Source organism: Brassica napus, chromosome C6, assembly GCF_020379485.1.
Source record: "Brassica napus cultivar Da-Ae chromosome C6, Da-Ae, whole genome shotgun sequence".
Taxonomy (NCBI): Eukaryota; Viridiplantae; Streptophyta; class Magnoliopsida; order Brassicales; family Brassicaceae; genus Brassica; species Brassica napus.
Window position 1 is genome coordinate 40,728,392 of NC_063449.1, and position 23,847 is coordinate 40,752,238.

At 33.5% G+C, this 23,847-nt stretch overlaps 3 protein-coding genes, 1 long non-coding RNA gene and 1 pseudogene across 14 annotated transcripts; 3 read left to right on the plus strand and 2 right to left on the minus strand.

The window, feature by feature from the left end:
* Positions 1-1,058: 1,058 nt before the first annotated feature.
* Positions 1,059-3,821, plus strand: LOC106402743 (protein indeterminate-domain 14). Its single transcript, XM_013843530.3, has 3 exons — positions 1,059-1,719; positions 1,942-2,344; positions 2,854-3,821. The coding sequence occupies exons 1-3, from the start codon at positions 1,575-1,577 to the stop codon at positions 3,545-3,547; spliced, it is 1,242 nt and encodes a 413-aa protein (XP_013698984.1). The 5' UTR covers positions 1,059-1,574; the 3' UTR covers positions 3,548-3,821.
* A 9,224-nt stretch (positions 3,822-13,045) lies between these two features.
* Positions 13,046-21,875, minus strand: BNACNNG61150D. Of its 5 annotated transcripts, none has more exons than XM_048761128.1 (4): positions 21,708-21,875; positions 20,597-20,655; positions 14,886-15,109; positions 13,046-14,351 (listed from the first exon to the last, which is right to left on the minus strand). In XM_048761128.1, the coding sequence occupies exon 4, from the start codon at positions 14,333-14,335 to the stop codon at positions 13,364-13,366; it is 972 nt and encodes a 323-aa protein (XP_048617085.1). In that variant the 5' UTR covers positions 14,336-14,351; positions 14,886-15,109; positions 20,597-20,655; positions 21,708-21,875; the 3' UTR covers positions 13,046-13,363. The 5 variants fall into 5 exon arrangements, 3 of the variants coding, with proteins under 3 accessions (XP_048617085.1, XP_048617086.1, XP_022560296.1); XM_048761129.1 differs by having other exon boundaries at positions 14,886-15,091; positions 21,708-21,832; XR_002659210.2 differs by lacking the exons at positions 13,046-14,351; positions 14,886-15,109 and adding exons at positions 19,297-19,645; positions 20,110-20,480 and having other exon boundaries at positions 21,708-21,847.
* LOC111207015 lies at positions 15,117-15,965 on the plus strand. Its single transcript, XR_002659215.2, has 2 exons — positions 15,117-15,634; positions 15,735-15,965. It is a non-coding gene; the product is annotated as an uncharacterized LOC111207015 (long non-coding RNA).
* Positions 16,023-21,837, minus strand: LOC106405945. 7 transcript variants are annotated; one of them, XM_048761133.1, is made up of 7 exons: positions 21,708-21,770; positions 20,597-20,655; positions 17,408-17,635; positions 17,248-17,339; positions 16,987-17,139; positions 16,631-16,855; positions 16,023-16,463 (listed from the first exon to the last, which is right to left on the minus strand). In XM_048761133.1, exon 7 carries the CDS (start codon positions 16,442-16,444, stop codon positions 16,169-16,171), a length of 276 nt encoding a protein of 91 aa, XP_048617090.1. In that variant the 5' UTR covers positions 16,445-16,463; positions 16,631-16,855; positions 16,987-17,139; positions 17,248-17,339; positions 17,408-17,635; positions 20,597-20,655; positions 21,708-21,770; the 3' UTR covers positions 16,023-16,168. The 7 variants fall into 7 exon arrangements, with proteins under 7 accessions (XP_048617090.1, XP_048617089.1, XP_048617091.1 ...); XM_048761132.1 differs by lacking the exon at positions 17,408-17,635 and having other exon boundaries at positions 21,708-21,832; XM_048761134.1 differs by lacking the exon at positions 16,987-17,139.
* On the plus strand, positions 18,548-19,175 carry LOC106403420 (annotated as a pseudogene).
* Positions 21,876-23,847: the final 1,972 nt, after the last annotated feature.

The window sequence follows — 23,847 nt, forward strand, 5'->3', positions numbered from 1 at the left end:
TATTAATATGTATCTCAAGCAATAATGTGATTGTATGAAGGATTGATATATCCAACTTACAAAAAGCATTGCATGTGATGAGAATCCATTTTCCCCATCCTCCCACCCATTCTTTCCAACTCAACCTTCTCTTTTCTCTTCTTATTAAAGTAACATCCTCTTTTTGTTTTTTAAATGACTTTTTAAAAAGGTTTTGTATTTACTCGATTTTTTTACAGTTCCACTAGGTTAGACAAATTCCCTTTAATGAGATGGATGGACTTTAAAATGTATGTTATTTTATACATACAGCACACAGGCACTTATGCTTTATAATTAGCCTATAGATATGTTTTTTATAAAGAAAAATTCCTTCGAACATATTCCAGATCTAAAGATTTTCCTTTGTAATGTTAGATAGAATTGGTCTCAGCTGACACCGAAACCCAGATCTGACTCAGGGTTTATGCTTGTGTAACCACACGAGTGTTTCTAACCACAAAGTTTCTTGTAAGAAAAACTCTACTGCAATGTTACTGTCTTACTGATCATTCGGGTCTCTCACTTATTGACACGGTATTCATTTTTAATTAGAATATATATCTTATACAAAAGGGCATATAAAATATGTAAAGATGATGGCACCACATTGTATATTTGTATTTATACGGAAACATGATATGGGTATATATGCATGTGTATTATTTTCCAAACAAATATCCTCATCATGTCCCTCTTTTATATATAAACCAACCCTAAAGGCTACACACACATTTGTCACCATTAAAAATCATGTACTCGAACATCAAATTTCCAAGATTCCCATTTGAATTTTCATCAATCCTTTTATTATATATCTTGAAAAGGGAGAAAATTTTAACTCAGTCTGATCGAATATTGTATGATATGAAATAATAATGACTTGTAATTGTTTTGTTGTGGAAGGGGATGTTTTTTTGTTTCTTGTCCAGATGCTAATGTGGGCTCCAAACTCCTTGTCCCACTCTCTTTATATGTGTATACAACATTTCTCTGCATATATATGTTTGGTGTTTGTAAATCAACAGTTAACAGTGTACAGATAGAAAAGAGAGAGAGGAGAGAGAGAAAGAGAGGTTCATAACTACTCTGAAGAAGATTGAAGCACCAACGACCATACAATGCGTTTCTCCATCTAAGGTGAAAGGTCAATGAAACAATTATCAAAAAGTTGAAAGTTTTCATATTTTCTTTTTTGGTTTTTCCCAGAAAATTATAAAAAGATGGAGAGTAAAGGGTTTAGAAAAGCTTTTTCCTTTATGTGATAAAAAGATGATTTCAGAAAAACAAAGCCCTTTGTTTCTCTCTCTTAACTCATCTTACTTTTCTTCCTCTATTAGTAAAGATGTAAAACACAATACTCTCTCCACCAAATAAATAAGGAAACAAATTAAAAACAATCTCTCCTTCTTTCTCCTGCATGAAAACAAAAGATTCCTCAATATTGTTCTTATTTTTCGTTAGTCACAGTACCCTTCTCTATACACTAACACTATAAAGTATAAACCAACACTATCTTCAAACAAGAAACAAAAAGAGAGCTAGAACCTCATCCGATGATAGATTACGAGAGAAGCAAGAACACCAAGAACATCAACCATCATCGGAATCCTCCTTCTTCATCTTCCTCCGATCTTCTTCCCGACGGTAATGGAGCCGCCGTGACCCAAAAGAGGAAAAGACGACCGGCCGGGACGCCAGGTAATTATTTTCAATTTTTTTTTGCTTTTAAAAAAGAATAGCACAAGGTATCCTAGTTTCAAAGTTTTTTTTTTCTTAATTTCAGTAAATTATTGAAAGTAATCATTTTATATGTTGAGTTTTTTTTTACTTTGGTCACAATTTGGTTCAAGTTTTTATTTCTCCAAATCTATTTTTTTATATCAATATCCGAAAATAATCATACTTTTCTGGCGGGGGCAGATCCGGAGGCTGAGGTGGTATCTTTATCTCCAAGAACACTACTAGAATCAGATCGGTACGTGTGTGAGATCTGTAATCAAGGGTTTCAGAGAGACCAGAATCTACAGATGCACAGGAGAAGACATAAAGTTCCATGGAAGCTTTTAAAGAGAGAGACCACCGAGGAAGTGAAGAAGAGAGTCTACGTTTGTCCAGAGCCGACATGTCTCCACCACAACCCTTGTCACGCCCTCGGAGATCTCGTGGGTATCAAGAAACACTTTCGAAGGAAACACAGTAACCATAAGCAATGGATATGTGAGAGATGCTCAAAAGGCTACGCTGTTCAATCTGATTACAAAGCCCATCTCAAAACGTGTGGCACTCGCGGCCATTCCTGCGATTGCGGCCGCGTTTTCTCCAGGTTCCATTTCCATGAAACCCTAGCTAGTGGAAATACTAATATATATTTATTTTATCAATATATTTAGAAGAAAAAAAACTATATATATATATATATGAATCCTTAAAGCAAATCAAAGAATGTTTTTTCTAGTATGGCGTGTACATGTTTGATTATAGAATAATGCACAGAGATCTAGAAACAAGCTTACTAATGGAAGCTGAGGTTTGTTGGATTGTTGTCTGAAATATTTTAATTAATTTTATGATCAAGGATTATGTTTTGATTATATATTTGAACTTACGTTGACTCCATCACAAATTTCACTATAGCACTTTGTTAAGTAGATATATTGTTAAAGTATATACCATACGTCTTGCATCTCATACTAGTGATAAATATAATCCAAAAGATACCTAACTCCACTAACTTAGTTAAGTTATATTTTATTTGTTTGCTTGAAATTAACAAATATTCCTTTGTGTTTTCTATTTTTAGCTAACAATATATATACACTCTTCTTGATTCAGAGTAGAGAGTTTCATTGAGCACCAGGACCATTGCACCATGCGCCGATCACAACCCTCCGGCCACCGTTTACAACAACAGCAACAACATACCGCAAACGCTACACAAACTGCTTCAGTCGCCAAAAACGTTGACCTCTCCGTTGGTCCTGTATTGCCAGGACATCCTTTGCTAAGACAAGCTCCACCGTCCGATCAACACACATCCGATTTGCTCTATCCTTTCGTTGGCTCATGCGCTACTACTGGTAGTAGCATCGAGCTTCAGCTACTCCCATCGCGGGCTAGTGCTGATGAGACAAGCCTTAGTTTGTCAATAGGGATGGAGCCGACAACGTCAAGCTACGAGAAGGGGGAGACGAGCTTACTATTGGGACAAAGAGAGGAAGCCAAAAGGCAAATAGAGATTGCGGAATTGGAGTTTGCTGAAGCCAAGAGAATAAGGCAACATGCAAAAGCTGAGCTTCATAAAGCTCAGCTTTATAGAGAAGAAGCATGTCGGAGGATTAGTGCAACGATGATGCAAATCACTTGCCATGACTGCAAGAAACACTTTCAAGCTGTTGCTGCTTCGGCTCCTCCTCCTCCTATTCTTCCACAACCGCCTTGTACCGATGAAAGTACATCACTTGCTGTGAGCTATGTGTCTTCGGCGACTACCGAAGGTGAAAAAGCGAGTGATAGAGCATCGTCATAGACCTTGAAAAGAAAAAAACAAATAAAATAAAAAACAAATTATATTCTTCCTTTTTTTGTTCTTTTGATTGAAACTGAAGACGATCTTTTTATATTCTTTGGTTTTTTCTATAAATTTGTTTTGTTTATTTTTTCTCGAACAAAAACCGAATGGAGTAGAGTTTTGTACGTATGAATATCAAGTGTGGTTGGATCTGTTTCTGGTTGCTGGATATTGTAACTTTTTTTTGTCAACTGTAACTTTGTTTTGTGTAATAAATTATCGGGTTATATAACGGTTACTTTTTAACAGAAACACACACAAAATCGATTTTTTTTCCCTAAATTTAAATTTAAAGATAAAGAAGAAATAAAACATATATCCGCATTTAAAAAAAAACACAAGTATTTGCTTTAAATGCGAAATCAAGCGTGAGGTCAAATCGTGCATAAGATTCCCAGGTGGACTATCTTCTTTCCATATCTCACATTTGCAGTGTATAGTGTATCGAATGGTAAACTTTAACTTGATTGATTTTTAGCTTTTGTCTTGATTCTGTAAATTTTTGGTCTCTACGTGACCAGTCAAGAAATCGTATGATTCATCTCCTCTCAGTTTTAACATAAAGACAAAAATAAGTCACAAGGTTAGACCTTTTGACCCTTATATTTTGATGTGTGCTATATACTTAAACACATAATCAATCGGGATATATATCGATTTATCTTTTTTTTTGGGTTAGGAAAGTTGTATAAAATTTGGGTTAGGCAAGTTGTATAAAATCATAGATAGTATTTCCAACAGTGTTACTTTATTTTACACTTTAAATGGATTTTGATTTCATCTTAAACCTATTCTAGAGAAAAAGGAATTAATAGACAAAATTATAGTAACAAACAAATATTGCTCTGTTTATTTGAAATAATTTGATTTATCCCTCCATTTATTGATCCACTTTAAAGTTTAAATATAGTAGAATTAATTAAAAACATTTGAAAAGTGAAAAAAAAAAATAGAAGATAGTGTGAGATTGATATGCTTTTGGACATTAAGAAAATTTTAATCATTAGTGTTTTCACTTCATAAAAAACGGATTTCAACATAAATAAAATTATAGTATGATTTTCAGGATGTATAAATGGTATAGACGAAAATGGACAATAAAAATAGAAGACCATAACGTTTTGTCCAGTTAATACACAACAAAATAAATCTTTGTCCATCCAATTAACTCTTCAACAGAAGAAAAAATATCAACTTAGATTAATGACAACAGTATTATAGTACTATTAGTTCTTTAACACTTTCAAACTGCAGTTATTAACTCTATTGTTTACAGATCATGATAATTGTTAATATTATGTTATAAGGTGTGTTAAACATGTAATATACGTCCAAATTTTAAATTTTCATGTTCAATTTTTTTTTGAAATTCTTCAGAATGCACCCCCTAAAGTCCTCTACATAGTGTGGGTTGATGACGAATTATACTATTTCATATGAGTCTTTATTCTTTCACGGCCATATGCTAAACGTATACACCGCTTAACTAAAATTTCTCTGGATATTGTTTTGTATGTTTTATATTTTAGGTTCAACTGGTTTCATGTAAAGGTACAAAATCGTATCCAACAGTCGATAATTGTTAGGATCATTTGCCTTCACCTCTGTAAAGTACCGAAAACTTAAGAAGGATATATTATTTGGTGCGAGTCATAATTACGTATTAAACGCTTGCATGGTCGCCATGTGGGTTTCTTGAATACTAATAAATAATTTTCTCATAGGTTATAATTATGTCTCACTTTCTATGGTATCTAAATGTACCGTATGATATTTCATTATAAATGTCGTTTTCATACAAAAGAGCTTAAATCACTGTTAACAAAATTGCATAAATCGGAAAGGATATGTGAAAGCCGAACATTTGAAAGCATCAAAGTATTTTGTTAAACAAATGAAAGAAACTAGATTTTTAGAAACTAGTATATGATAACATTAAATTTTAAACTTTTATTTTAAATAAAAATGTTTTAAAAAACAAATATATCTTCTAAACATTAATTGATAAGTGAATATTAAAACTTACTTTTTCATCATCACATTCTTTTCTATAAAAATATGGTTTAAAATATGGCATGACATTAAATTAATTACGACACAGAAATTACATTTATATTTTTGTTAAATTTTTACAAATAACATAATTATATTAAAAAAAGTTTACATCGGCTAGCTTAATATTAAAAAACTAAAAACTTATATAATATTTTTAGCATAAGTGTATTTACAAATACAAAACTAAGACACTACTAATGAAATGTTAAATTGTCGTATACAACGAAGTGTTTAAATTTTACTTAAACTCATCTTTCAGTATAAGAAAGTAACTAATCAAATTTATAAAATTTTAAATATATTAGAATGTAATTTCGATAAAATATGGTTAAATGACTGACAGTAAATTTATGAAACTGATAAATTAATTAATTTCATCCATTTGGTTTTATTGTAATTCAACTAAACAAAAAAAAATTAATCATAATTTATAGATTAAATATAGAAATATTGAAAATAATTGTAGTCGTTAAATATAAATACAATATGCAGTTAATTAATTACTAAATTATTTTATCACTTTAATGCATCTTAGCTAAAATAAAATGATAATTTATTATAATCTATGCATTTTACATATTTATCTATATTAAAATAATTATAATCATCAAATATATATATATATATATATAATATTTTATGAAATACAAAAAAAATACTGAATTTTTTTTTAAAGAATCTAAATAAAATTTAGTAAAATTATCTAAAATGTAAATATAAATAATTATCTTATATTTTTCATACCAACGAAACTAATATATATATATATATATATAGTACTAAAATACATACTAAATTCTTATCTTAAAATGAATTTATTTAATAAAATCTTATTTTCGCTGCAAATGACACATGTAATCTAAATTGCTCTACCATAGTTCTTTGGGAATGACCTTAACTTAGGTTTAATAGTACATTCTAATAGAATACATTATAGTGTTACAGAAAATTACAAGGAACTGAAATTAATCTAACTATCATAATATTTTAAATTATGTTAGTAAAAAAAGTCACAAGTTTAAACTAATGATTTAGATTTCTTTCTTAACTTAGTTTAATTTTCTGTAACCAAACTAAAAGAATACCACCGAACTTATTTGTGTATTTAAATTATTTATTTGGATTTGTTTTCAATATTAGAATTACACAAAGAAAAGAAAAATGATTACTACCTACACTAACTAAAGACTATCATATAATCACACATCTACAAAATATTAATGTATCACAAATTATATGAACTATATAGTTAAAATATGCTATGTAGTTAGCATTATAAGTTTATATTTAACCATTTTGTTATTAAAACAGTACATTAGATGTGCAAAAGTTTGTCATACTAATGATGACATACTCTAAAAGTTTGTAGTGGTAATGATGACAAACTTTATCAAGTGGACACAAAACGAGTATAATCAGAATACAAACCTAAATAATAAACCATTTACCCAAAACGTATACCTCTTGTTATACAAATGAGCCAGTGGAATTATAGAAACATGCTCTTTCAGACCAAAGTTAACTATCTTTTAATTCTTTGGCAGAGTTGAAAAGTTGAGGGACGTGTTCGATAAAATGGGAGGAACAGACTAAAAAGAAAATGGTCACTCATTATTGCAAAAGAGAAATCAATGTGAGAAATACAAGGATGTTTCGGTTCAAAAGAAAATACAAGGATGTAAATGTATGGAGGTAGAGAAGAGAAGAAAAGTCATTTTCAGAGCTGAGGAAGTAGGTGACGTTTCCTTACACGAAATAAACTAAAAGAAATGATGAAAAAAACGCCATGTTTTCAGTGCCAAAGTTTAAAATGGTTAAGAGTCAGTCATCAGTCTCTTTCACCAGGCCCTCTTCACTCACTTCCATGATTTCCTTCTTCTCCTTCCTTTTATAATCATCTTTATAGGTCATGTCACATCGTGGCGACCCAATTCTTAAATATTACTATTACAATTTGATTTCATTTTCTTGTTGCCAGAAATATTTACTCATTGGACCACTCTAGTTTCTTCTCAAATGGTTTCATTATTTATGTCTCCACCTTATAGGTTTTTGTAAGTTTAAATAAATTGATAAGTTAGTTGTCCAAAAAAAAAAAAAATTGATAAGTTATGATCCGCTTATTGATATATGCTAACAATAAAAATACCCATAATCCGATCACTGACATTAGATAACAATAAGAGATACCTACCCATACGATAAATGAAAAATGAGAGTAAGGTACAGCCGACTTTGTATCTATCTCCAACTTTTTTATCTCCGTCTCCCTGTCGTCTCAGTGAGATATATAGCAAAAAAAAAAGACGGTATAACGTCACAAATCAGTCATAAAAGACAATATACTGCAACAAATTATACATATAACATTTAAGAATAACATAATTGTATAGTTTAATCCTCATACAGAAAAATTGACGTTTAATTAAGAAATGGGGTTTGATATAGTGTGTAGAACATAATATCATAGTTTACTAGAAATATAGATGATTAATTATTGTCATTTTAACTGAGAGAATCCTAGACTGAAATCATACTAATCTCTAGACCTATTAAAATTCGATGTTTTGTCACTTAAGAAACCTAAGGGTGGCCAATTAAATCGCAGTTGTTAGCACTGGATTATTTAATTACACGTAAACAATATCAATTATATCCCCTATATATTATTTGTGAAACATTACAACTTCTTTTTGTAGCCACATGTCATCACTAGGATGATTCTTAGAATTACTAGAGAAATAGGTTGGTCCATCTAATTATATAATAAACTTTTTATTAAACTAACCATAAATTCATTATTAATGTCATTTATTATTTCCTTAAATAAAGATTACGGAATTGCCTAATGTGGATAAAGTATATATGACAATTAATGATTTTGAATAATAAAGATCTGATAAAAAAAATGTATCTTCTATCAAATTTGTTTAATTTAAAACTATTAAAATAACTTTTAAAAAACACAATAACCATATTATAAAAATTTAGATTTTTCTGTATATTTTATATTTTGAATTTTAAAAAATGACTATAAATTATTAAAACTGTTAAAAGTCTCACATTCAAATTTTGCGATCCATGGTTTAAAATTTTTGTTATGACAAAATACAAATAATTACAAAATCATATAAGTAAAAGTCTAATTTAATTAATCATTAAAATTTAAAATATATATGTATATATATCATTCTAAATTAAACTATAAACCATATTGAATAAATAAATATTTTAGTTTCAAAATTTACTTTGAATAATTTTTTTTGATAAAAGTTTTGAACTAACATTGATAAATTTTTTTAAAATTATCAATTACTAAAATTATTAATCCCACAATGAAAATTTTGTTATCAGTAATTTAAAGTTTTTGCTATTAAAGATACAAATGATCAAAAAAATATATGAGTAGAAAGCATCATTTAAAAAAAAAATATAGACATTAATATTAAAAATATACTATATATGTTAATATCATTTAAATTTAATTACATATCCTATCAAATTTTTTAAAAAAATTGTTTGGATTAATAAAATTGATTTATACGTTCGCACCAATTTAATTATATATGTAATAGTTACTGACTTTTAATTATTCAATATATATTTATTATTTCATAATATGTAAGAACATATAATACATAAAATAATTTTTATATATAATTTTTATCCCGCGCAAGGTGCGGATCTTAATCTAGTAAATTAGTATAATTGTGTTCGTCATGTAATACTTTATTTTGCCCAAAACCCCTTTAAAAAGTAAAAAGAATCCAAGTTTCTCTATAATCAATTTACAAAATTTCTAAAGTATAAATTTTGCTCTGCTGTTCTTGCATAAATCTCGTAAAAGTCCAATCAAGATGTATAATGTATCTTACCACAAAAATATGTATAACTAGGAGGGTGTCCGCGCTTCGCGCGAAATATTGTTTTATTATTTCTAAGAGCATGATTTTTTTTTTTGGATAATGTAATTATGTTATCGTTTTTATTTGTTAATATCATTATTTGATGTTTTTAGTTTGTTATGTAGTAGGTGATAAGTTAATATATTTTGCGTTTGTTTTTTTTTGAATAATGTGTTGTTGTGTGTATAGTACTTCTTAGTAGTCAAATTAGCCTCTAACGTAAACTAATATTGAATTTCAATAACTTTGCATCTACGCATTTGTTGATTCTAAGATTAACTGTTTCATCGTCAAAATTGTATTATATTTTTTTCATATTTTTGAAAATTATTATCTATAATCAATTTACAAAATTTCTAAAGTATAAATTTTGCTCTGCTGTTCTTGCATAAATCTCGTAAAAGTCCAATCAAGATGTGTAATGTATCTTACCACAAAAATATGTATAACTAGCGGGTGTCCGCGTTTCGCGCGGAATATTGTTTTATTATTGCTAAGAGCATGATTTTTTTTTTGGATAATGTAATTATGTTATCGTTTTTATTTGTTAAGATCATTATTTGATGTTTTTAGTTTGTTATGTAGTAGGTGATAAGTTAATATATTTTGCGTTTGTTTTTTTTTTTGAATAATGTGTTGTTGTGTGTATAGTACTTGTTAGTAGTCAAATTAGCCTCTAACGTAAACTAATATTGAATTTCAATAACTTTGCATCTACGCATTTGTTGATTCTAAGATTAACGGTCTCATCGTCAAAATTGTATTATATTTTTTTCATATTTTTGAAAATTATTATTTTAAAGATGTTTTTTGCCCTCTCCCCATATTTTAAACTTGAGCCCTCACCGTCTATGTATTTCGTTACATTTCTGGTGTGCGGTGCTTCTCACCATCACCGGAAAAAGACTCACATTTTTCTCTTGTTCTTCTTGCCTTCTTCACCTATGAGATTATATGGTATTTGTTGCAGATCGGGTTTATGAGTTTTCAGTTGTTCGGTTGCTTCCCACGGCATTGTAGGTTGTTCCAATCAATATTGATTGCTCCTCTTCTTCCTTAGATTTCAGCTGATGTTAGGAACTGCATCTCCTTGGTTGGGTCAGAGTTTATTCGTCTTTGATTTTGTATTCCTCGTCGTTGGCTTACCGTCAATAGTCTATGCTCGTTTTGGTTTTCAATATCTAGTTTTTGGTGTTCTGACATCTATGCTCTCTTTCATAGCTCAAGGACGGCTCCATAGTTTTCTGATTTCGCTCCGTCTCCTTTTCCCTCTCTATTCTTGCATCTCATTGCAGCTTTCATCGCATCTCTGGTGGCTCTCCCTTTCACCATGTTTGCCACTCGAGATTTGGATAATGTTTTCGTTCGTGTATGCTATGTGGGCTTGGAAGGTTATTTCTGGTCTCAAGTTTAGTCTCTGATTTTTTGGTGGTTGTCTTCCATTCTCCGTCTCTCAAGTTGTTTCTTTTCTTTCCATGTTTTCCTTGGTATAGGTGTGCGGAGTTAGTCTCTTGGAGCTTTGGTCCTTTCTATCCAGAGCTTTGTGGTTTTTCAGTTGCATGCCGTCTTGTATGTTCTTGTTTAGTCTGTGAGGTGTTTCTTACTTTTTAGCTACTGGTTGTGATTCCGGTGTTTTAGGCATATATTTTCCTGCTTTTTGGTGGCTTTGGCTTTTCGATTATTATTCTCCGTTTGGTCTGCTTTCTTAGTTTATGTGTTGGTTGTCTAGTTTCTTATTCTTAATTTGATTATCTTATGATACTAATAGTGAAATAAATATAATTTGTAAATGAAATAATAAAAATTAGTAAAAATAATAAAATGATGAAAAGTCTTGCTATTTTTAGGTGTGAATAAATTAAATATTTAAAATATATTTATACTATTTTATTTATTTTTTGAATTTTAGAGACCAATAAGTGTGAGAAAGATTAGATAATACGCAATTAGAGATTGATGGAGAAAATTGCAATAATTTAAAAGAAGAAGAATTTAAATACAAAAAAAAACATGAGGACACATGTCAACAAACCCCTCTTCCACATGTCATAAGAAAGGAAAAAACCAACTTTATATATATAGATAGATGTATTAGCACCTGTAGATCGTCAATTACCAAAGAATAACATTCGAACTGAATCTTAGACATACTCTTATTATATTCATAGTTAAACAAGCTTTTGTGAAAAAACAAACAAATCGTTTCTTTTATCCATTTTCAAAGTAAAGTTTAATTTGGTCTATCAACTTACTTTTTGGTGTCGAAATAGTGAATATTTTTGGTGGTGCCAATCACATGGAATGGTTCTTTTAGGTGGCACAAAAACTGTTATCATATTCCTCATGCATATAATCTGCATTTCAAAGTGATCCTACAATATTGCTTTTATATATGATCAGTTTATGAATCTTAAAATTTATATTTATATGTTTGTTAGTTCTTATAGCTTAATAGCTAAACTTTATCAAATCATATATTTTGGCAAGTGATTATATTTATGGAATATATAATTATAAGAATTGAAATAATAAATAATAAATTATTTTGAAAAGAATTGTAAAGAAGAAATATGGAAGCTCATATATATAACAAGACCTTAAAATTTAATATTTTAAAAGCATTTTTTGAATACTTAAAACTTAGATATTTGAAGTTGTTACTTTTGAAAATGCTATAATGCGCTAAACGATAACGCTCAAGTCGAAACTATACAAAAATAGAGAAATTATATGCTAAAATTTTCAAAAAGTTACCGACATCCATAAAAGTAAGCTTTATTCTACTTCAAACTTTTTAAAAGACAAAATGTTTTTTTCTCTTTTTTGGGTAATAATCAGTAAGATGGCCTTCTTTTGTCTCTCTTCTAGATGACGCTTTCGGCTAGAGATCTTTTAGTTAGATTCGAAACGTCTAATGAATTGGTTTTGTAAACTTGTAATGGATAGAATTCTGTTATTGAAGATTATGGAGAAGTGAGACTATTTCTTACATAAGCTACTTTCTTTAATAGACGATATGTTTAAAATATTTTTCATTTCCAGTTTATTCTTTTTAGTGGATGGATGCAACTTTTTGCTTAATTCTAAACCCAAATTCCTTTCATTTTTTGTCAATTTGTTCACAATTACAGTGACCCTCCACCCTTTATTGATTCTGTAATTTGCCTTAAATATGGGGACACAGACAAAACTCGAAAGCGACGAGTTAAAAGAAAAAGTGAGAAGGATAGTAAGAACAAGGCCCCCACAATTTTATTTATTGACATTTCATAACCAAATAAATGATACGCATACAAGAAACGAGATCATGTTAATTCAAAGAAATCAATCATAAGCCTTTTTGCAGGTATCTGTGGTCTCCAATGCCCGCTCTAAAATTTATGTGCTAGATACATTCAAGTATAAATTTAATATTTTTGAATAATTTAGAAACCCATCTCATTATCCTTAGGACGGGCCCTGTGGCCTCAAAAGTCTTGATATATATACGCTGAAGTTAAGGGAACATGAAATTTATAAACAAAACGAGTAACCAATTTGTTCATCATTGTTGAGATAGTGAGCATCACTAATCACCATGCTTATTCACATATGTAAATTTTGACAAAGAAAAGTTACATCAGGATACATTAAAACAAAGACCTGTTTCTTTGACAATCAGGAGCAAATCTGAGTCAAATCCCCAAATTCTCCAATGGTGAAAGCAGAAAAAGGGTTCACAGGTCATTTGTATTCTAAACCATTACCATAAAACTTACCTGAAACTCAAAATCAGACAGAAGGGTTTTGTTTTTGAGCTTGTGATATCTCTCTCTCATCTAGGAGGACCTGGTCTCTGGTTAGCTTCTCTAGCTCTACGTCTCCTACCTGATCGTCCTAGTAGAACCCGTCCTTGTCTCCTCATTCGACTTGCCAGAGAGGTACTCTGCCTATCTTCCTCTTCCTCTCCAGAGAAACTCATCTCATTTGTTCCACTCGAATCTGAATCAGAGCGTCTTGTCTGATTCCTTGACGCCTCAACAGCATGCATCATAAGGATAACATTCAAAAAATTCCTACCGAACCCAGCATCCATCCCTGAACCGTTGTAATGATCACCACCCTCGTCTGAGTCAGAACCGTTGCCGTCGTTCCTTTCTATAACGTAATCCCCAAGCACCGTTGCACCAGGTATTAACGACCTAATCGTGCTCATAACATCATTCTGGTCATGCTCAATCTCAAGCCTTCTCCAATTCTGCTCCACTTCAGGATCAACTTCACGCGGCTTCGCACAAGGATGGTCCACTTTCATGTGTTTCCTCAGCTCCTTGAAGGTTCCAGCAAAAACACAGTTCTCCTGCATACAGATCCTCTTCTTGAGATTCAAATAGTCACGCGCAGGCTGCACGATCGTCCAGCCTTTCACCTGGCCTCTACAAAGCGGGCATGTGAGATTCCCAACCTCGGACTTATTGCTCGGTGGACGACTCGCTGCTGCCTTTAGCTTAGCTGACGCTTTCTTGTACTGATATAAGCAGTTGGAGTAGCGGAAACTGGTGCCACACATGTAAGGACGACATCCCTTGTCATGAGATGAGCAGAGGAGAAGAACAGCGTTGTGAGGACACTCCATGCAAACCGAGCAGATAACATTCTCCCAGTTGTCCCTCTTCTCTATACACTTTGAACAATCTTCTGGAAACACGTTCCTTGTGACAAGACGATTAGAAGATTGGAATTTGTAAGGCCTTGCTCTGATCCGCCGCGAGTGAACCCTGCGTCGTGTCCTTGTAGCTTTCGCCATAATGTCACAATCACACCTGTACAAGTACTCATAACGATTAAGTAAAAACAATCACATTAAAGATTGTAACAACAACATAACTAGATATCTCTTCCTCGAAACTGCAGATATTTCGCAGAATCACAGCGAAAAATAAAACAGGCATTAATGTTAACAGCATATATTCATCTATCAGTGGAACTGCACAATGAACAAACCATTCATGGTAACACAAATGAAACCTAATCAAGTTCACAAAGGAGCTGATGCAAAAAAAAAAAAACGAAACAATGTACCTCTGACTCACTAATGACTAACAGAAAGTTCACATAGAGCTAAAACGTTCTTTCCAAAGAAGAGACAATCTCAATTCTACAACAATCCATCAGTTCAAAAAGCTTTATCATCTCGCCATTAGCTTAAAAGAATCGCAGTATCACAAGACAGCAAGATACAGTTTACTAGTAGTCTAGTATCATAAAGATCATAACATCAGTCTCAGATTTTCAACAAACCCAGAAACTCTAGAGATCGATTTCAACAAACCCAGAACAAAACTAGAAGAACGTACCTCACAGAATGCTTATTGGAGAAGACGGATACAACCCCGACGACGCTCTTCGAAATCGATCTCTAGGGTTGGTGTGTTCGTTGAAATCAATCCAGGAGCAGCAGAACTTGATGAGGACGTCGTGTTATCGGATTTGAATTTGAGCAGCTTCGTTCAGATTCTAGGGTTCACGTTGCGATCCTCTTTGTTTCTCTCTTTTCTGGTTTCTGGAAAAAAGAGACGGCCTTGAAGAAAAATCAAAACGACGTCGTGTTAATAGTGTTTGTTTTCATAAAAAAAAAACATAACGGGCTTAGGGCTAACTCGCGTTTCATTTTAGCCGGCCCTATTTTAACCCACACAAAACAAAACGGGTTTTGGATTAAGAAAATAGATGCGGGCCGGGCTAACCCTATTGGCAAAAGCCCATATTAACATCCCTAGCTAAAATGTTTGATTGATTTTGCAACAGAGTGGGACTCTGTTTACAGCTGGTGAGGATCGGGCTATAACAGCTTGGGACACAAATAGGGGGAAGCTTGCTTATTCCATACAAGATGCTCACCCAGCTCGGATCAAAGGTGTCGTCACACTTACGAAGAATGACAGTGACGGTGCGTCAGAAGATCCGTATTTGGTTGCTTCTGCATCTTCTGATGGGATCATACGTGTTTGGGACATGCGAATGGCGGCTAAAGAGAATGCAAAACCATTAGCCGAGACAAACACTAAATCAAGGCTTACTTGTCTTGCCGGGTCAGCTCTTAAATGTGAGTTTACACGTTTCCATTAAACATACAAAGACAATGAAATAAAGCTCTGTACAAGATTGTGACATAAAAATTCTTCATCTTCCTCTGTTTTATTCAGCTATGAGACGGCCACAGATTGGAAATCAAAAAGCTCAGAAGCTAGAGGAAGGGCTGAACACAGAATGAGAGCTGCTTATTGACTACTAAAAGCTTTCGTGCTGACAACTATCTGATACAAGTTTTGGTAGAATCTTAAAATATGATCCAGTATGTTTTTTGTCGAATTACAATCAAACAATTTTGTTAAACCCTCAGATTTGTGAAAGAAACCCATACTTACTATTTATCATTCACATGAGTTATGGCATAATGTGAACCATTCACTCCTAACTCGGCTTGTTGTGCATTACAAGTAATCACTTGTTTATTCAAACTGTATTGAACCAAAACGTTGTACAGTAAAGCTGATTCAATGTATGTTTTCAAATAAACAAAAAGCGTCACACCGTTTGTGAATGCATGAAGAAATGCAAATGGAAGCAACTACATGGCTCAATACTGAGTAGCGTTGTTTGGGATTTTGCCTTGTTTCAACTGGGAAAGAGCATATTCACCGGTACGGATGAGATCTGCGACGTTGTGTTTAGAAACCTCCTCAGAGCCAAACAAGAAGATGGTCTTAATCTCAGCTTTCTTGGCGAGTCTTGAAGCGTAACTAAGCTGCAGCTTCTGTGAGTTAATGCTCCTCAGTAACTGGCGGTACAAGGAAAGGACTTTGCCTCTGTTCTTTGCAGCTTCTTCTGCTGTCAACCATAGCAGGCTCGTCATGACAACACAGGATTTGTCCCTGCAATTAAAAGTGAGGGAAATGTTCATTGAGTAATTTCGTCGAACACCTGTTACGCAAGAATTAAACACCAAATGATGTAATAACACAAAAGAGACGATACATCGCCCAAGCAATAACATAGCTAAAATAAGCAGAACTAAGGAAAATTCGATACTCAGACTTGCCTTCAGCTGGGAGAGACTTTCACCGGACGGCGAGGATCCGGCGAGCGAACAGGGGAGACTAATCAAGAATCACCGAGAGAGATAGCGAATCCCTAACTAATGGTTTTGAGTTTCTTTCACACCGTTCCGATTTTATTTTATTGGTTCTTGTAAACCAGCTCCCAATTTCTGCCTAACCGGCTCCAGTCTCTGGTTTATTTAGTCATCTCTAAACCACCGAGTTATCTGATCCAGCCAAATAAAACAGATCATAACCAATAATCAACCATTGAATTAGAATATTTTGTCTCAGAATTATTTAGTTAAAAATTTTAACTTATGATTAATTATGTTATTACAGCGCTGAGAAATATTACATAGACGATTCTACAACCGTTGATTCTACCACCATATGAGAATACATGTCTGACTGCGTCACTCCGAGCCGCCCTATGAAATCCATGCTGAAGACCTCTTACAACCATTTTTCTTCATAATATGCATAATTTATGTTTTCTGAGATTTGAACCCTAGATTTTTTCGTGTAGAAGTATTAATGAACACTTGGTCAAACCATTGGATCAAGGAGCTTCCACAATTTAATAAGCTCCTTGAGACCGCTGGAGAAGAACTCTTACCGTCTCCTATCACAGCAGACTTTGCCGCTTTAGTTGCTGCCTCAAACAGTTCTAAGAACTCTTGTTTCTCCATCCTTATCTCTCGTTCTCGACTGAAAAATAAGGTTTGTAAGAAACGAAAGTGGAGAGAATGATTTGTATTGTTAGGGTATGAACTTACATGTTTGTATATAAAGAGAGAGAGTCTAAAATCAACTCCTGATATGTTTGGTTTTTGTCATGTGGTTTCTCCACACGTTTACTTACTTGGAACGCTAGCCTCTTCAAACTTTCCTTTTCTGTTGTACGACTTTCCATTTTCTTCACTTAATTTTATTTATCTTCAAAATTTTATTAAATTGTGGAAGTCCCTTGATCCAATGGTTTGACCAAGTGTTCATTAATACTTCTACACGAAAAAGTCTAGGGTTCAAATCTTAGAAAACGCAAATTATGCATATTATGAAAAAAAATGGTTATAAGAGGTCTTCAGCATGGATTTCATAGGGCGGCTCGGAGTGACGTAGTCAGACATATATTCTCATATGGTGGTAGAATCAACGGCTGTAGAATCATCTATGTAATATTTCTCGTAATAGTATAATTAATCAGACGTTAAAATTTTTAATTAAATAATTTTGAGACAAAATATTCTAATTCAATGGTTGATTATTGGTTATGAACTTATGATCTGTTTTATTTGGCTAGATCAGATAACTCGGTGGTTTAGAGATGACTAAATAAACCAGATACTGGAGCCGGTTAGGCAGAAATTGGGAGCTGGTTTACAAGAACCAATAAAATAAAATCGGAACGGTGTGAAAGAAACTCAAAACCAGTAGTTAGGGATTCGCTATCTCTCTCGGTGATTCTTGATTAGTCGCCCCTGTTCGTTCGCCGGATCCTCGCCGTCTGGTGAAAGTCTCTCCCAGCGGAAGGCAAGTCTGAGTATCGAATTTTCCTTAGTTCTGCTTATTTTAGCTATGTTATTGCTTGGGCGATGTATCGTCTCTTTTGTGTTATTACATCATTTTGGTGTTTAATTCTTGCGCAACAGGTGTTCGACGAAATTACTCAATGAACATTTCCCTCACTTTTAATTGCAGGGACAAATCCTGTGTTGTCATGACGAGCCTGCTATGGTTGACAGCAGAAGAAGCTGCAAAGAACAGAGGCAAAGTCCTTTCCTTGTACCGCCAGTTACTGAGGAGCATTAACTTGCTCCAGAGTCACTTGCTTGCGAGTTGGTCCAGAGTCACTTGCTTGCGAGTTGGTCACCGATCGCAGATACCCTCAATTTGGAAAGAGCCACGTCCTATTAATGGACGACAAAAACCCTAGAATCCAATCCGAGGCAAAGCTTCTTTACACTCTTTGGCTAAGGTATCTCTACGCCACCAGAAGGAAACAATGCCCACGTTCTGATAAAGGGAAACAGAGCCAACGTCGTGATAGAGTTCACAATCAACAGGTGGTGGTGAAGAATAAGAATAATAAGAAGAAACTTGTGGAGGAGGAGATGATTTGGACGACGACGGGGATTCTAACCGGGACAAAGTGCGTGAGATTCTTCACAAGTCCTTGTCTAAAGTCGCTAACGAGGTTGTTGTTTAGATGAAGGAAGGAGTGGTTTCTTGCGATTCTTGGAGTGTGGCTGCTTCGGTTGAATCTGCCATGTTTGAGAGACTAGGTTCTTTCGAGGCTCCTCAAAAAGCAAATACAGATCGATTCTTTTCAACATTGGAGACAACAGCAATCCAGATCTCAGGAGGAAAGTGCTAATTGGTGAGATCAGTGGAGAGAGGTTGGTGACAATGGAGAAAGAAGAGATGGCTAGCAACAAGATTCAGATGCAAGTTCAAAAAATCAAAGAGAAAGCCAGAGTTAAGGAAGAGAATCGAGTGAAGAGTATGATGATGTTTCAGTCAGGCAGTGTGATCATGACTTAATAAATAGATTATCAGTTTATTGTAGTCTCTTATCTTGGTGGTCTCAATGTAAAAACAGTTTAAGTTCTGGGTTGCGAAGTTTAATTTGCAACTCGTCTTGTTTCATTTGTTAAAAACAAAGTACATACATATATATATATATATATCTTCTCAGTCATTACATGATTTGATTCAGTGTTTGATTTTCATTACTGTATTGGTTCCAAGCTAATGTTTCCACAAATTTACCAAACAATGTATAAAAGCTTGCTGAGACTTATTTGATTCATCATCATTCTGAATAGACGAGCTCCCAAAAAAGCGTGGCTCCTCTATAGCAATACTTTGACTCAGGACCTTTAAGATTTGTGGAAGAAAAAAAGACTAGATAGTCCCAATCATCATCATCATCTTCATCTTCGTCCTTATCACACTTTCTACTGTTTAAACCTGATCTCTCGTCCACAAGATGGATACCTTTTGATGCAATCCTAAGCGGCAGCAAATACAAAGACAAGAAGATTTGGTTTAGATCAAAAGGAACAGAAACTGTTGCACAATCAGTGGAAGTTCTTATTAATCTTATTGGGTTCATTCATGAAGTTTTAGACAAAGAAAAGCTACTGGTTTGGTTGATGGACGTATTGGTCTTCTAGAATTGGTATTTGAGCTTGAGTTTGATCAGAATATTGAGCAAGAAAAGTGAAGTATAAGCCTTCGACGAAAATTAGAAGAAGCTGCAACTACCGTTGTCCCAACCACCTACATTTATTGCTTGTCTGTTTTATGTTTTCTATGCTGTTCATGCAGTAAGTCTTATGTTTTCTATTATGATCAAGCAGTAGGTCTAGAATTTTCTATTTAAGTATGTCAAGTCTGTACCAAAAGTTTCAATCATCATTTTTATAAAACTATTTCTTCTTTAATTTGATGATTCATTGTTCTTATGAACAACCTGATTGTGGAGGTGTGTAAACCCAAAGCAAATCAGCAATCTCTCCTGTTGGCTAGTGTGTCATATCCAGAACAAGAGAGTGGTTAATCGAGTTTGGCAAGGCCACGAGGACACAAGTCACAAGTTGTGAGGAGGTGAAGGACAATGGAAGGGCAAGAAGCCAAGAAGAACTCTCCAGGAGCAGAGTTGTTGCCAAGGCAGTGTCGTTTCAGAGATAGAAAGGAAGGCAATGGCAACTCCATAGCCGCGAAGGGATTCTCGGGGATGATGCTACAGAGTTGTAGCGTAGTAGAAGGGCTAACAATACTATTTGATGTTGTAGTATCCATTGGGCACTGCTCTCAACCAAATGATTTATATAATAAAACTCACTGAAAACCAGCAGAAAAACCATATGATTAAACTAAGTGCATTGTTCAGTCCTGTGATCTATATTAGTTAGTTAATTCATTGGTAAAGATAGAATCTTTGGTAAGAAAAAAGCTACCTTTGATTGATGCTACGTAGTGATGAACACCGATCGTGATTAAGTTGGCGGCAGAAAAGCTGTTAATGTTTAAGGCAAATAAGATCACAAAAAAAAGAGAGATGATCAAAGATCGAAACTTTCGGAGATCAATAGAGTCACAAACTGATTAAAACAAAACACAGATCAGAATGGTTAGTGGCATATTTAACCGATCAGTCGAGAAAATAAATAAAAAACATAATCATAAGTTTTTCTCAGTTCCTGGAGATGGTGATCGTCGATCATCATCAGCATCTAAGAAAGGTTAGAGCATAAGAGGGGATCCATAAAATTACCAGACTTTGGGACTCAGAAGAGGGGACTTCAATCTCCGTCAATTTCTATATTACTACAAAGATTGTTCATTTCGTTTTTCAGGAAAGCTTATTACACACAAATCCCCCCCTCTTCTAAACGTTTTTCCACAAACAAAAGCGATTAGGTGTCTGTCACTGTAATGTGTAAGCCTACAAGGGTGATTAACAGCTTCCAAGACAACATAATGACTAAACTCTGAGCAAAAAGATTCTAAACGTGATAGGAACAAAACATAGATGGAGAACCAATGTATATAGACCAAGTCAGATCTAATCATTATATAGAAGTTAATAGGATAAAACTACAGGACAAACCAAGGGAACGCGCAGCTTCACCAAACACACACAGTGAATCAAATAATTAAAATCATAGCAATGAATCTAATCCACAAGGGAGAATAATCACTCTCACGCACATCTCAAATCCAAGATAAATTTATATTAAAAAAATAAAAAGAATATCCTCAACAGTTCGATCCTTAATTTCCCAGAAATAAAAAATTAAGAATGCTCAGATGGATTCTGCGATTTTCAAGATAAACAATTCAACAAAGTTTCAAATGTACCAGACCTAATTGAAATCGATAGAATGAGCAAATCTCTAATTTCGAGTCCGAAATACTTTAATTTATATCGAGATCTCTTCTCTATGACCTGACAGGGAACCTAGCGTAGAGCAACAAATCCAGATCGCTAAAATTATACGAAGGGAGCATAGAAAGGAACACGCAACAGAGAGAGAGAGAGAGAGAGAGAGAGAGACGGACTTTTACCTTTTAGGGATTGAAGATTAGGGTTTGTAAAGCAGATGCCTGATGGAGCGAGAGAGAGGGACGATGAAGATGAAGATGAAGATGAAGATGAGAGCACCACTGCTCCCCACCAATTAGCTCTCTCGATTCGGAGTTTCTCTTTCCTCACGCCACGTGTGGTGTAGCTATGACCTCCACGAATGCGTTAGACTGACGCGCCGATGGATAAGCCTCTTAAGGCCCATTTATGCTTCACCGTTGGGTCTGATCTTTAGATTCTTCTATATGCTCTCTCGAACTCAAAATTAGGCCTCGAATTTTAGACCGAACCAAAATCCGCCAAACCGAATTTTCGGCTAATTCTGTCAGTTTAGTGAGAAATTTGATTAGATTTAGCAGGCTTATTAAAAAAAATCAGTTTTCGGTTCTGTTTTTGGGGTTTTTCAAAAAAAAAAAAAATTCTAATCAAATTTCAAATCAAAATTACCCAAAATTAGCTGAATTTTAACCGAACTATATATAGTCGAAACCAAAAACTTTGTTAGTTTCGACAAAATAAAAATAAAAATTGAATTACCCCAATACCAAACCAATTTTTTTCCGGAGACTTTGGTCGAGCCGAATTTTCCGAATTTTGAATCACCCCACTTGAACTATCCGAACCCGCATGCCCACTGAAATGCTGCTGAGAAAACCGTTATAAGTAACAAGAAATTTCACTAATTAAGAACGAAAAGTTACTAATTTACGATGTTTAAACCACGTGGTGAGACAGATTTATAGTAGACTTCCAAGTTCCAACGTTTAACTTTGGAAGGAAGATATGTCTAGTAACGTTGTGTGAGGAGATTATTATACTGATTTCGTCGTTACAAAGCATATATAATCGAAACAAAGTCTTACACGTCTTGGCCGTGGATTATATTTGAATGGCTATTCAAATTATATTAGCATATATAATCGAAACAAAGTCTTACTCGTCTTGGCCAAGAGGCTTGGCTGCTTTTATCCTTGACTTAGGGCTTCCAAAACAATTGGATATGGACTAGTATGGATATCAAACCAATAAGCTTCAGGCTTCTTGGGAGATTTTCTTTATTCTCTTTCCCAAAAATTCATCATAGACGAGGGACCTATCTTACAACTCCAGTTCCCGCTGCTATATGGCTAAATCCTAAATATTTTGAATAATACTAAACATACATTTTATGTAGAAACTGTAATACTTTATTAACACTTTAAATTTTGAATTGTTAAACCCCATTAGAATGCAGCAAAAAGAAAGGGGGAGGGGGACAACATAATGTAAAGCCGCAGATGGGATACAAAGATTTAAAATGAGAGAAGAAATCACAATATGCAGACTAAAGGGACAACCGGACAAGTGAAATTGCATTTGACCTTTTTCTTTGCTTGTGAATTTTATGTATAAGAAAAAGAATTATAAAAATTCTAACGGAAGATATGGCTGCGGCGCCGATTACTCTCTTGTCCCACGCTTCCTCTGCCAAATTTTTCATTTCTTTACCATCCATATGCTATTTAATTATTTTATGTAACTGGAAAGTTCCTTTTTGGCAAGATATAAGTAAAAGAACTGCATGCATATATCTTTTGACACACGCATAGCTACTTATGTTGAAATGTTAATCCAACGTCGATAAAGTTTGTTGGTATTCTAATATTATATTGTAAATATTATATGTAAGAGATATAGATGATTTTATCTATTATCGGTTGATTCTAAGATTAAAAAGATGTAGTAAAGTAAACCTTAACATACATATAGTTAGTGGTTAATTTATAGTTGCAAAACTGTAAGCTGAGTATTTGTTAGATTCAAGTTTATTATCGGCTTGCAACTTAAAGCTAATTGATGTAAACTAGATTGGTTCTAACCTTTTATATATTACTTGATGATGATTTTTACCGGTCGGAAATTTCAGAATTTTAGAAAATTTGTACTCGATCGCGAGTTTAGTAAAACAGTTATACCCGGTAAAGAGGGTTAAGTAGAGAAGTTATATTAATTAGGAATTTATAATTTTTAGGATCTATGCACTGATATCATGTTATATTCGAGTTTATTATGAGTTTTCAACTTGAAACTATCAGTGATAAATTGGATTGATCCTAACCACTTATATATTACTTAATATCT

What these genes read in the sequence shown, in the direction of transcription:
- LOC106402743 (XM_013843530.3), top strand. Translation starts at nt 1,575, where the DNA reads ATGATAGATTACGAGAGAAGCAAGAACACCAAGAACATCAACCATCAT. An exon ending in ACGACCGGCCGGGACGCCAG is followed by an intron (nt 1,720 to 1,941) that starts GTAATTATTTTC and finishes TGGCGGGGGCAG; the next exon opens with ATCCGGAGGCTGAGGTGGTA. An exon ending in TGCGGCCGCGTTTTCTCCAG is followed by an intron (nt 2,345 to 2,853) that starts GTTCCATTTCCA and finishes TTCTTGATTCAG; the next exon opens with AGTAGAGAGTTTCATTGAGC.
- BNACNNG61150D (XM_048761128.1), bottom strand. Translation starts at nt 14,335, where the DNA reads ATGGCGAAAGCTACAAGGACACGACGCAGGGTTCACTCGCGGCGGATC.
- LOC106405945 (XM_013846511.3), bottom strand. Translation starts at nt 16,444, where the DNA reads ATGACGAGCCTGCTATGGTTGACAGCAGAAGAAGCTGCAAAGAACAGA.